This window comes from Penicillium brevicompactum, assembly GCF_028827555.1.
Source record: "Penicillium brevicompactum strain IBT 35665 chromosome Unknown utg000005l_segment0_segment0, whole genome shotgun sequence".
In the NCBI taxonomy this organism is placed as follows: Eukaryota; Fungi; Ascomycota; class Eurotiomycetes; order Eurotiales; family Aspergillaceae; genus Penicillium; species Penicillium brevicompactum.
Genome location: NW_026623208.1, coordinates 2,633,901 through 2,647,264, shown reverse-complemented (window position 1 = coordinate 2,647,264; position 13,364 = coordinate 2,633,901). Strand labels below are relative to the sequence as shown.

The 13,364-nt window shown below is 51.7% G+C and overlaps 5 protein-coding genes across 5 annotated transcripts; 1 reads left to right on the top strand and 4 right to left on the bottom strand.

Moving 5' to 3' along the window:
• Positions 1-1,231: 1,231 nt before the first annotated feature.
• On the top strand, positions 1,232-2,804 carry N7506_006852 (putative MFS transporter; the record flags this gene model as incomplete). The annotated part of the gene is made up of 2 exons (XM_056956145.1): positions 1,232-2,579; positions 2,638-2,804. The coding sequence occupies 2 exons, from the start codon at positions 1,232-1,234 to the stop codon at positions 2,802-2,804; spliced, it is 1,515 nt and encodes a 504-aa protein (XP_056810479.1).
• A 296-nt stretch (positions 2,805-3,100) lies between these two features.
• N7506_006851 (glycoside hydrolase family 35 protein) lies at positions 3,101-6,332 on the bottom strand (the record flags this gene model as incomplete). The annotated part of the gene is made up of 5 exons (XM_056956144.1): positions 3,101-3,869; positions 3,929-4,088; positions 4,141-4,434; positions 4,490-5,486; positions 5,535-6,332. The coding sequence occupies 5 exons, from the start codon at positions 6,330-6,332 to the stop codon at positions 3,101-3,103; spliced, it is 3,018 nt and encodes a 1,005-aa protein (XP_056810478.1).
• A 614-nt stretch (positions 6,333-6,946) lies between these two features.
• On the bottom strand, positions 6,947-8,626 carry N7506_006850 (elongation of very long chain fatty acids protein; the record flags this gene model as incomplete). The annotated part of the gene is made up of 2 exons (XM_056956143.1): positions 6,947-7,765; positions 7,838-8,626. 2 exons carry the CDS (start codon positions 8,624-8,626, stop codon positions 6,947-6,949), a joined length of 1,608 nt encoding a protein of 535 aa, XP_056810477.1.
• Positions 8,627-9,447: 821 nt separating this feature from the next.
• N7506_006849 (uncharacterized protein) lies at positions 9,448-11,213 on the bottom strand (the record flags this gene model as incomplete). The annotated part of the gene is made up of 2 exons (XM_056956142.1): positions 9,448-11,058; positions 11,112-11,213. The coding sequence occupies 2 exons, from the start codon at positions 11,211-11,213 to the stop codon at positions 9,448-9,450; spliced, it is 1,713 nt and encodes a 570-aa protein (XP_056810476.1).
• Positions 11,214-11,439: 226 nt separating this feature from the next.
• On the bottom strand, positions 11,440-13,046 carry N7506_006848 (uncharacterized protein; the record flags this gene model as incomplete). The annotated part of the gene is made up of 2 exons (XM_056956141.1): positions 11,440-12,691; positions 12,769-13,046. 2 exons carry the CDS (start codon positions 13,044-13,046, stop codon positions 11,440-11,442), a joined length of 1,530 nt encoding a protein of 509 aa, XP_056810475.1.
• Between the last annotated feature and the right edge of the window lie 318 nt (positions 13,047-13,364).

Sequence of the window (13,364 nt, the reverse complement as noted above, 5' to 3'; positions counted from 1 at the left end):
CCTTGCCTTAGTATATCCATTTACAACCTAGTCCATGTTGGGTAGTTCCACACCTGGGCAATATTCCAACGTCCCACCAGCCCCGAACACACATTCTGGCTATTATCAACGTTCATCCAAGTTCAAGACATGTTTATTCATAATCGGCACAAGTGGCCCGAGACATCGGAGCAGGAAGGCTTCAACCTTGGAAGGTGCCGTAGGGAATGAAGGGATCGGTAAACCGAGAACATTGTTGGAGCTGATCTGCATGGTCTCATCAAGGGCTTGTATTTGTTATCAAGCGTCTAGAGGTGTTGCAATCGAGCATATGTTTTGACTCTAACCTCGGAATCAAGTTGCGCACACCTGACCCGAGCAACCCTGGAACATCTGGCTTTAGGGCTTGATATTCCAAAGCTGCTCAGGTGGATTTGAAGCAAACCCCGAAAGCCTAGTACTTTACCTAACACTCCAATCTACTCTAGCTGCTGATTCAACCTTGAAGTAGCCGAGACATTGTGTGTCATCTCTCCACCTTCACTCGGAACCTTTGGAATGCATCTAACTGAGCTAGTGTAGCCCGGTGAATCCAAAGGAGAGAACCCATTATATCTGGCCCTGGCCCTCGCCCTCCAAAGTCTATATATCTCCTCAGAATAAGCCATCAGAAACTTAAACTCCCGAAGAATCCAACCCCCACGCAAGGCCAAGTCCCGAATATGCCCCAAGCAAGCATATATCACCCCCACGCGGGACGATCCCAACATCCAACCCCCGCAAGCACCCCGTCAATTCGGGGTACGTCCGGGGTTTAGCACTTCCCCGTGTTTGTATCCCCGCGGGGTCAGCAAGTTGGCCGTGCAGTCTGCATCGGGCCAACTGCCCGGCGGGGAAGGATGGTGATTCGTCCTATCTGCATTGCCAGACCCTGAGGGTTGCAATGGTGCCACCCCCCCGTGCTGGTCTTATGCATGCCAACCAGAAGGCTCTCGGACCATTCGTTATGGACGCCACATGTCTTGACTCCGACATTGCAAGTCGAGACGACTTGCTGCCAACCGTCTTTCCCACGTTTTGCGTCTTTTTTTTCTTACTTTTTGAGTTCCTTGGGTCCCTTACTTGCTTTGGTATTTTCTTATCAATTCAGTTTATATTTCTAGGCTGAGGAGGACTCGGTGACTTTGCTATTTAGACTCATTTCCCCACCCCGTTTCTGTCGAGTCACACGAAGAAATAACGAAACCTCACCATGTCTCGCAAGAACTCAGACATCGTCACAGATGTCGACAAGCCAGGCATTGACAATGTCGAAGTCATCGCCAATGCCGACAAACCCAATGCACAAAAAGAAGCACCCGCCTCCGTCGCGAACCTCACAGCCGAAGAGCGCTCTAAAGCAGAGAAGGCTCTCGTCCGCAAGATCGATATCCGCCTCCTGCCCACAATCATCGTCATGTACATCCTGAACTACCTCGATCGGAACAACATCGCTTCAGCACGCCTCGCCGGCCTTGAAGAAGACCTGGGTCTCGTCGGCAACCAATTCGCAACCTGCGTTAGCATCCTATTCGTCGGTTATCTGCTCATGCAGATCCCCTCCAACTTGCTGTTGAACAAATTCGGCAAGCCTGCTCTCTACCTTCCGATATCCATGGTTCTTTGGGGTATCATCTCCACCGCAACGGCGGCAGCGGAGAGCTACGCAGGTCTCGTGGTGATTCGATTCTTCCTTGGTTTTGTCGAGGCGGCTTATTTCCCTGGTTGTCTGTATTTCCTCAGTGCGTGGTACACGCGCAAAGAGCTAGGGTTCCGCACTGCGGCGCTGTACTCTGGATCTTTGCTTTCGGGCGCTTTCTCGGGCTTGATCGCTGCTGGCATCACTAGTAACATGGATAATGTCCTCGGAATGCGCGCTTGGAGATGGCTCTTCATTATCGAAGGTGCCATTACCATCGTCATCGCATTCGCAGCAATTTGGATCCTTCCCAATTTCCCTCGTACCACGAGCTGGCTCTCAGAGGAAGAGAAAGAACTCGCGATCTGGAGACTCGAAGAAGATATCGGCGAAGATGACTGGGTCGATAGCGAACAGCAGACATTCCTACACGGTGCCAAGCTCGCCGTCATGGATATCAAGACCTGGGTCTTGATGCTGATGATCCTGTGCATCGTCTCCTCGGCCTCTGTTACAAACTTCTTCCCCACCGTCGTCAAAACTCTCAACTACGGTAACATCGAGACTCTTCTCCTCACAGCACCCCCTTACTGCCTAGCTGTTATTTGTGCTTTCGCAAATGCATGGCACGCAGATCGGACCGGCGAGCGATACTTCCACGTCACGGCACCGCTTTACATCTCCGTCGTGGAATTTATCATCGCCGCCACGACAACAAGTACCGCGCCGCGATACGTTGCTATGATGTTAATGGTTCCGTCGTTCTATGCTGGTTATGTCGTTGCTCTGGGCTGGATTTCGAATACGCTACCCCGTCCTGCGTCTAAGCGTGCTGCTGCTCTTGCGGCTATTAATTGCGTTAGTAATGCTAGTAGCATTTACGCTAGTTACATGTATCCTGACAGCCATGCGCCTCGATTTGGTATGTACATGTTCATCTCTGGATTTTGAGTGACGGTGTCTAACTTGGATTTTTTTAGTTCCTGCTATGTCGGTAAATTGTGCAACGGCATTCGTTGCTATTCTATCGGCGACGGTACTGCGCTTCATGCTTGTGCGTTTGAATAAGCAGCTTGACCGTGGCGAGGATGTTGAGGGCGCTGTTCCTGGTGAGGGAAGTCGACGTGGATTCCGCTTCTTGGTTTAGGGGGTTTTTTGGTGTCTTTTTATACAGATTTCAAAAAGTCTCATTCATGAACGTCATAGCCCTTTTGTCTCGAACTTTCGTGACGGCTATCTGGAGAGCTTACCACCATTGGTTCGCTGGTATGGTCCTAAGATCTATATGAGAATGTTGTGTTAAATCATAGAGGTAGACTTCCCATAAACCAAGAATTTTATTTATACTCAAATGATACTGCATCGAGTGCCAATTTCCTGGAAAGAACACTTCAGGATGCCCCAAGGCTAGGCTAGATATAACCTGCTTTCAAGGTTACACATCTAAGCAAACTGGAGTCTCTCCTCACTCCACCCAGGCCTCAACCCCTTAGTATCCAAAGAAGCAACATCCAACGAACTATCCGCAACATAATTAACCCTCCAATCGACCCCAATCTGCGCCCCCTCCTCACTCTGCGCCCAAACAGCCACAGAAATCGTGTTAACACCCTTATAATCCAAAATGCCCACTGGAACAGGATACACAACCTGATTCCCAATATACGGATGATACCGACCATACTGATACCCATTAACAAACAGCTGCGCACGGTACTTATCCGTGCCACCAGGCGTGGAAAGCACAAATGAAACCGAAACATCAGTACCAGAAGGTATATCGAGATCAACGGTCGTGCGGAAGAACCGCACCGTCGCACCCGTGAAACTAAGCACCGACCCGGTCTCGCTCTCCCATTTCGAGTCATCGTACCCGGGTAGATGCCAGCCGACTCGCTCGCCGAATAGTCCGTCTTCGTTGTAGACGCCGCGCACGGGGTCGAGGTTGCTTTCGCCGCCTGCGGTGCCGGCTAGGCGCCAGTGTGTGAAGCCGGTGTCTGAGCCCAGGAGGTTGGCGTCGAGGATTCCGCGCGGGTTTAGAGCGCCGGTTGTTTGGTCGTGGCCTGTGTCGTCGTGGACGATTAGGAGGACGTTCGGGGATGTTGTGCTTAGTGTTGTGTTGGTGAAGGAGAGGGTTAGGTTTGCTTGGGAGATTGATGCGTCGCCTAGGTAGGAGGTGAGGAATTCGCCGTTTAACCAGGCGCTCCAGCCGCTAGGTGGGATTACTATTAGTTTTATTTGAGGGTTTCATGGGTGGGGAGAGTGTCTTACAAGGCGGATCCTCCTTGCACGTTGATGAAGGCTCCTGTGGCGGTGCCGTTGAAGTATCCGCGCCAGAGGCGGACGCCGTTGTGGAAGCCGTACTCGTCGGCGTAGAGGACTGGTAGGCTGGTTGGAACACGGGGGTTTAGGGTTGTCATGTGGTTTGCATCTGTGGATATCAGCTACTTGGCTCGATGGGCTGGGTTAAATATATCACTTACCAACCCAGGCGGCGCCAGAGTCATCATATGCGGTGAAGCGCTCTGGCAGGCTGTCGTTGGACTTCCATGAAGACAGAGATGGCAATTTGATGGATTTGGGGGCTTTAAGTGATGCCTTCAGACTCCCGTATTCGGTCGAGTGGGTGTCAACCTTCCGGCCATTCCAAGTAATGGTCTTCACAGTCTTTGGGGCGAATACTTCCAAAGAGGTCGCGTTGACCACATCACCGGTGATAGCAAGCTTGTTGCCCGATATTTTGGCACCTCGAACAAGGTAAGGACCCAAAACGAAAACTAAAAGTCACAGTTAGCTCTTCATTCTTAGCTGACTGGCAGTTTGGCTACTTACCACTTTCGGTCTCTGGGACAAATGGGTTCTCTGTGAGAGCAGGAGCCCAGAATTCATATGCGGATGTCCGATCAAGCACGACAACCCGGACACTGTCGTCGATCTCAAGAACCGTCAGGCCCTTGGATTGGGCCAAAGAAGCAGTCAAGCCTCCGTGCTCTTTCACAAATTTGACACTCGAGCAGCCTTGACACTTCTTGACAGAGCCCTTCTTTGCGCCCTTGATGTTGAACTCGGCTGACTCGCCCGTCGGCACCCAGAGTACAAGAGTAGGCTTCTTATCAAAGACCGCATAGGTGAGAACCTCAGCAGTGGAATAGAGAAGAGTCTTTCCGCCGAACGAGAAATCCGTGACAATAATCTTGGACTGGTGACCATTCAAGCGCAAGGACGCGGCACGCTTAGGCACATTCAAAACTCCAACAGAAGTGTTAACTTTCAAATGGAAAGCCTCATTCGTCGAGATGGAAGTATTGGTATGGAATGTCGCATAAAACGCCGCATTGGTCTCCGGGTTTCGGAGCTCGAAGGCCTTCACGGCCTTATTATCGGTATACTGTGTGCCGTTACCAATCAGATCAGTCATTGTGAGATCCGTCGCAGAACGAGTGAACAACGCCAGAAGCTTCGTCTCATGATACTTTGACCAGATCGAGCGGTCCTCGGAAATCGGCGCGGAATAATCGTAGCTAGTGGCTGTAACAGGAGCAGCCATTGCTCCATGGTTTTGTCCGCCAAACATCATGTACAGAGATACAGCTGTCACGCGCTGACCGATATTCCAACGGTAGAATAGGTTGGCGAAATCATCGCCGATATCACCGGGACAGCCTCCTTCGGGTCCTCCCCAGGGATTGTACGAACCGCCTTGGAACTCGGGCATGAAACCTGGCTGGTTCGGCTGTGATTCTTGGAAATAGCTGTAGTAGTCCATTACCTGGAAGGGAACGTAGGCGCCGTTTGTAGAGGTGCATTGACTAAGGTCGCAAGTCCAGCACTGGTATTATTAGTGAATTTCATTCTGCGAATTATTGAAGAAACTCACTGATGGATACGAGTCAACGCCTGCAACGTCAACATTACCTCCCTCGTCAGACCAATCCTTGCCCCAAGAATGAGAGTTCATATTAGGATCATTGGCCGTTAGAGGGATAGTAATACCATTCTCCCTCGCATTGGCCTCGAGCAACTCCATATAATGAATAGCCGTTTCATTAGGCACGCGTAGCGAAGCCTCAGAAAGCCACTGGTTTCCATACTCATTCTCAATTTGATAGCAGATCGAGTTCTGACCATCGGTAACCTGATACTTGGAAGTGATAGTAGTCATCTCCGTGAAGTAAGGCTTCCAGGCCTCCGTGTATCGTGTATCATTATTCCTGAGTGTACCATAGTCACCGGTGGTAAGCCAAAGGGGGAAACCGCCAGCATTGGCCTCGGCATTGACATATGGCCCTGGACGGACGATTATATACAAGCCAAGTTCTTTGGCAAGCTCGAAAATAGGAACGATGTCATGTGCGCCAGTGGTGAAGTCGATAGTGCTGTTATTCGGGGCATGGTAGGCCCAGCTGGAATAGAAGGCGAAAGCCGTGAAGCCGGCTGCTTTGATTTTCTCCAGGATATCGCGCCAGAGACCAGGCACAGGGATTCGCCAGTAGTGGAATTCGCCGCTGAAGATGAAGATTCTTTGATCATTGATTTGGAAGCTGTAGTGATCCCATTGCACAACGGTATTTAGACCATTGTCTTGGAGAGGCCATTGGCTTGTCTCTTCTTTTGCCTGTATCGAGGCTCCGAGACAAGCGAGGAGCAAGAACAGACAATTGATGAGACGCGGCATCTTGGACTTCTTGCCGCGGGATTGTGCTCTGGCATATTGAGGCGATCATGCTCCATTTATGCTGTTCGGCAGGGTCTGCTCTCATCGTGTCTCTCATATTGCGCGAGGGGTACTTCATGCACGATTCAGCCACATTGATATTAGAGTAGAGGCACCGGTGTTTCGCGGAGGTCTAAGCGAGGCACCGTTGTCGGTTTGCCCCTCATGCATGCTGCATTAGTCGAATTCCCGGCGTTTGCTCCAGGTTTTTCCGCCATTCACAGGGAGAGGATTGATGAGCTGCAGAGGTTTCTCCGAAATTGAAGCGGATTGTGGGGAAAGATGGAGTAGAACTCAGAGCCCTGGAGTGAAAACAATTAATTTTCAGATGGAATATACATGAAAACTGGCTAGACAGGTACAAATGTACCAAATAAATAAATACAAAGCTTGGAAAAACAAGAGACGCTATAATAGCATTGCAGTCCAGCAGCTTAGACGATGGCATGATCCGGTCAAAGGCACTGCCCATGACCTATAGACACTTAGAGCCATTATAATATTTAAACCGATCGAATCGGTACTTTTATTTCCCCCCAAACTCCGGATATGCGGTGCGGCAATACACAACGCAATTAAGCGTTGTTATCCAGGACCCCGAAAGGGTTCTCTCCCTTCGTATTGGGAGACGGCGAGCTCTTCTCAGCCTTGGACTTCTTAGCACCCTTCTTAGAAGGAACAGGAGCAAAACCCTGCTCAGACTCCGAGCGGGAAGCCGAAGCCGAAGCCTTCTTGGAAGCCGCAGAGCGCGTACGGATCGGGGAGTCCGGAGCCGAAGCCTCGGCGATCTTCTGCACACGTGCCTTCATCACCTCGTCATCGGTAGTGAACTCGCTGTTCTCGCCCTCGATAGCGGCCTTGCGGATCTCGCGACTGAGACTCTTCAGCGCATCCATGCCGGCCTTCTCGGCGGCTTCCATGTGGGTTGGCTGCTTGACGCCGGGATCTTTGCGGTTGAGGTAGGAGCGCACAAAGAATCGTGCGAAGAGGTAGGTCAGCGGCAGGAGGTAGGAGACGTTGAGCCAGATCGCGAATGCTTGTCCGGTGGTGTCCATGCAGGTAACCATCTCCTGGGAGTAGCCGGACTGTTGAACGGGGGCGGTGCCAAAGGTACCGACGTTCTCGGCGATGCCCTCGGCGCCTGCGGCGCGGAAGGCAAGCTTCTTCAACCAGGGAAGTGCGCCGGTCTCGGCGCTGGCTGCGGCTGAAGCAGCTGCGGAGATGTTGGACAAGGCAGTGCTGCCGGAGGGGTATGGGATGGTATAGTGCACGAAGAGGTAGGCAGCGGCCATGTTGGTTCCGAAAACGAATTGGGTGATTTGCATGGTGGTCAAGCTGCGCTTGATGGGGTTGGGGACACGAATGCGAAGGGCTGTGATGGTGTAATAGGTGTACTAGATTCGCAGAAGAAAGTTAGCAAATGAAAATAAACGAGCGACATGGGGGTTTTTTTTTTCAAGTCTTACCATCATGGCGTGGATAGCCGAGTTCACCAGACAGAAAATCCAGATAGGAGCAGCCATGTAGCGGATACCAGCCCACATACACATCATAGCTCCAGCGTGGTGATAAGTCTGAAGAGTCGAGCTCTTCTTACCCTTAGCCAAGATGATGGCTGTATCCACGACCTCATAGAACTTGGACAGATAGAAAAGCCAACCGAAGTATGCCAGACCCTGGTTCCACAGACGACCAACGTCGGTGGGATCGGGCATACCGTTCGTCAAGTGAAAAGAGGAGTTGGGAATGGACCAGGTGTTGGTGACCGGGCTGTAGGTAGCGGCATTACCGTATCCACGAGGCCCATTGATCTTGCACAAAGAATCCACCACACCCACCAGACCATGAGGATCCTCGCGGTCTGGGAACGAGCTGCTGAAGGCCTGGAACATGCCGGCAAAGGTCCACGCCGAGTACACAGCAAGGAAAACATTGTGAAGGACGACAAACAGCTTGAATAAGCGGGTGTTGCTGAATGCGTAGGGTTTGTATCCGCGGCTCTTATTGATGCGATTGATCAGCACCACGGTGATCGCGTAGACGCTGGCGATGGTGATCGGGACGCGCACGTCCAGGAGCTCGTTGTAGAGCCCATTGGGGATATTGAAGGGCTGCTTCCAGGTAGCGGTGTCGACGTGCGGTGCGGGAATGGTCACTGGGAGCTCGTTGGGAGGGAAGTTGAGGAGCGAGGCAGGTGGTAGACCAATGCGCACAGTGGCCTGACCGAAGTCAGTGGGCACGTCGAAGTCGTACATCTCGTGTGAAGCAAAGAAGATTCTAAAAGGAAAAAAAGAAGAGCTCCACAGATTAAGGGCCATGTTTAAATTCTCAACAAGGCAAGTCTCTACTGCCGATCCTTCTCGATGTGGGGCTCAACGTTTGTTGGGAAACTGGGCTATGCCGAGGTTGACTTCTCGCCACCCTGTGAGCACAGCCTTGAACTATGATGATATAGATCGAGGCCATTCTTCCATTGGGCATATACAAAGAGAGAGGAGAAAGCGCAGGATAGACAGACTCCTGACATCACCACATACGAGTCGCCTCCCCAATGCCAATTCTCAATTCAATTGCCAATGGCGAAAATGAGCCAATTCTTGGCCCAAGTGAGACATTTGAGACAGGCCAAACGACATAGTCTCTTAATAGTCTAGGAGAATAGTAGAATAGGAGAGAAACCGTACGGAGTAGGCAGCTCTCAATTCTCCGGTGACACCGCAGAGCTTGGCAAGCGGTCGGCTCCCCAAGTTGGGCGAACTCCGGGGCCCCGGGGGATGACTCAGCCCTGCGAAAAAAAGAAAAGGCTTCAAATTTATGATCAGCTACTTGTTGGGATTCTTGGATTATCATCCCAACGTCTCATGTTCAGGTGTGATGTGATTGATATTTGGTGTCGGTCGTCCGGAGCATCACATGGGGCCTCGGTCAACTTGGGTAGGGCTGAAAAATCAAGACAAGGCACCAGGGCTACTCCGTACATAGTTCAAGAGATAAGAGAGATCTACATATCGTCATATGACAAATTTGGATTCCGTGTAGAATGAGATATACATGACTTGACCCAGCACACCACGTATCAGCGGGGCTTGGTACCGTGAGGGATCGGGGGAGGCGCGGGAGATGATGCGTCCACCGTGGGCGCGCGAATCTCCGCGCGCTTGGGCGGGGGCGGGGGCGCTTTCTTCCGCTGTGCTTGGCTTTGGAGATCATCGCCCGAGCTCTGCGCAGCGGCACCGGAGCTGGGACGAGCAGGCGGGCGGGGAATGCGCTTATTGGCATCGTTGGAGAACTTGCGATCGTCTACGAATGTGTTGAAGCGCGAGGTGACTCCGCCCCATTTCTCTTTGCCCATGTCGATCTTGTCCGCGTGGCGCTCGCGGAAGTCCTGGACAGAGGAGGAGCCGCGAGCAGGCTCTGCGGGCTCCAAGTTCATACTGGATGTACTTGACTCGGGCCGGGCCGGTGGGGGCGGTGCGGGGGAGCCAGTCAGGCGAGATTTGTAGCCACTGAGCTTGTGCTTTCCAGCATCGATGGAGTCTGCATGGCGTTCACGGAAATCTCCGTACTTTTGCTTGCCAGAGTCGATGGTATCGGCGTGGCGTTCACGGAAGTCGCCATACTTCTGTTTACCAGAATCGATCTTATCAGAATGACGGTCGCGGAAATCTTGAACAGAAGAGGTGCTGCGCGTGGTCTCGTCTGGGGTCGTCGAGGCCCGAGCTGGCGGCGGCGGTGCGGGGGCGCCAGTCAGGCGGGATTTGTAGCCGCTGAGCTTGTTCTTGCCAGCGTCGATGGAGTCTGCATGGCGTTCACGGAAATCGCCTACCTTCTGCTTCCCAGAGTCGATAGTATCAGCGTGGCGTTCACGGAAGTCACCATACTTCTGTTTGCCCGAATCGATCGAGTCCGCATGGCGCTCGCGGAAGTCACCGTACTTTTGTTTACCGGCATCAATTTTATCGCCGTGTCGCTCCCGGAAGTTCTGTATAGAAGATCCGCTGCTCCCTGGCTGTGACTCGGTTGTCGGAGTTCGTGCAGGTGGAGGCGGTGCCGGAGAGCCTGACCCAGTGTTCATCTGCGAGAAGCGGGACTGGAGCTCATTGACAGGCGCATGTGCTGGCGACTGTTGACCTTGCTCTCCGATTCCAAACCCGGGGACCGAAACACCGGCATTGGCCAGGCGAGAGGAAGCATCTTGGTTGATATAGTCGTGGGAAACCACCGGTTCGGCGGAATACACAGGGGGTGGATCGTTGCTGGGAGAGCCATTTCGAGCAGGGAGCCGGGGTGGAGGTTTGGGCGGCTTGGGTTTCGAGAATGAGTTCGTTGAAGCGGGACTTGCTGAATCTGTGCGGCGCGGTGGCGGAGGAAGATGATCTGTGGACAGACCAGTTGTATTCGCGCGATAAGGAACAGGAGGCGGAGCGGGCTTCTGAGGCTCTTCTTCTTCGGCGGCCTCTTGCTGGTAGTGTGTGTTTTGATCGTTGATCTGATCTTGGGACAATGGCGCTCCTAATCCCCGGCGATCGGGGGTAGTCTGATTGGGTACCGCGGCTGCACCATGGTAATTGATGTGCTTGGGGGGAGGTCCAAAAGATGACGGATCTTTCAATGATGACATGGGCTGTGAGACATGTTCGGATTTATCCGCAGAGTCGGCATCCCTGCCCTTCCCCATCCAGCCAGCCTGTCCAGCAAACGTCAGTGTCAATGGTCTAACCCCGAAAGGGATAACTTTACCACTTGGTTGATTCCTTTGAAATCTCCCCGCCAGCTCTCCTTTCCCCCTTCCTTGCCCTTGGGATGCCAACCATCCTTCATAACATTGCGAAAACCACTCATTGTGCTGCAGATTGTGGGGTTGACAGATGCCAAGTGGTTGGGGACATTCGAGTCGGATGATGACATAGATCACGTGGAGATAATTGATAGACCAATCGGGTAATTGATAGACTGTTGGGTCTTTCCCCGCACAAGCATGATATCAGAGTTTAATTATGGTTAAATCAACATTGTACAATGTATGTCGCTCTATGTAAGGTGAAGACAAGATGGTATAAGCTTCCTTCTAGTCGAGGCACTCCTGGAGTGCCCGTCGACTGAGATCATTCTCGATCCACTGTTCAATCAATGCAACACTATCTCCAATGAGGTGGTCGTAATTCGCACCATGGGGAATGAACATAGACTGATGCGCTTCGACTTCGTCCATATTTTCCATCAATATTGGCACCCAATGTGAATTATCGTTGTATTTCCAATGGTGTGAGGGGAGCAGAATAAATTTGCGGAGTTGCTGCTTGGAGGGATCCGAAGCCTCCGAAGGTGTGATGGATGCGCTTTCTGTGATAGACACACTTTCAGAAAGGGACTGTGTATCTCTAGGTCCCCCTAAGCTTGAGTGTATGGTGTCGGCGCTTTCTGACTGTGTGGGTATAGGTCTTGCATCATTGGCTTTTTCGGTTTCCACGGAAGTATGAGAAGTATGGGAAGATATCGGCTTGAGTGATTGGTCTTCAAGAGAGTTTTCCAGAGACAATTTGTCCAGCGATGGGGTGCTGTCAGACTGGACGGAGTCAGCTGATACTCCTAATTCATCTAGTGAAGCTTTCTCCGAGTTTTGCGTTCGACTAGTGACTTCAGGATTCTCAGTTGATTCCTCTGATTCTTTGGTCTCGCCGCCTTCTTCTAAATGTTTCAAATCTTTGGACTTCTGGGACTTCTTTTCCTTGGGCTCTTTCGGGGGTTTCTTCTTCTTCTCTTTCTTCGGGTGACCGGTACTTGCAGTATAATAGTTGACGAATCGTACCCTCTCCGGGCTGGACTCCGCAGCCTCCAGATCCATGAGATGTCGATACCGACGTCGAAGCTCCGAGTAATTATTCACGCATCCTGCAAATTTCAACGGCGATACAACGCGGTCGATGATTGATCTTGTGAGATTGTTCTCGTTTTTGTTGACGAAATGCATGATGCCCTTCAAGAAGCCACGCTCAACCAAACGCACATCATTCATAAATGGAGGGTCAAAGTTAGGATTCGAGGTCGCCGGTTTAAATGGTGTTTCCATTCCCAGTGACTCTTGTGCGCCCGCTAGTTCTTCGGTTGCCGGTGCCTTCTTGGGCATTGAGCCCATGGTGCCAGTTGGGACGACACGAGGATGGATCCCCAGAAATGGAACATCAAATCCCACAACTCCCAGGATCCGGTGCTTCGCGTGTCCATCTCTCTCCAGACGTGCAACATCTGCTGCGAGAATTCCACCAAGGCTGTGTCCTAATAAGATGACGTCGAGATCATCTGCCTCATGTGGTGAGAGCCTATACCAATATCATCAGTCATAATTTCTCAAAAGGGTTGCTCAAATGAGTGAGGCGTCCACTGTGAGATCACGTACCATGTGCTGAATTGGTTTACTGCTGTTTGAATTTCACCCTGCGACTTGTATCGAGGATACATGCGCGTGTAAACCACATGAGATTCGGCCAGTGAAGCTGTAAGCAGATCATGGACATGTGCTGGTAGATCATGGAAGCTGGCCTCCGAGCCCATAAAGCCATGGATGTATATCAACAGTAGCCTGCGTCGCGGATCCTGCTCTTGGGGCACGTCATGGCGGGACAGCGACAGACTGGACTGAGAGTGGTCGGCGCAATCCCGAATGTTTCCCTCCATTGCCTAAGAAAGAGCCGTGAAGGAAGATGAAATGGAACAAGGTATCAACAAACTTCCGTTCCTGGGAAATGCGAATGCGGGGAGCGAAGTGGACGTCACTGGACGCTTACCTAATCACCCACTCGGGCCGATGATTGGACAGCTCCAGACCTTCGCTGAGGAGCAGACCCCTGGGCGACCAGACCATGGTCTCTTCAACGATACATTTCATTTCGGGCTTCATGTACGGAGGTAGAGGAGCAGTAGTGAGTAACAGTCAAGCATTCACCATGATGTCATTTTATTGCCATGAAGCACTCATTATGAAACCGATCATGA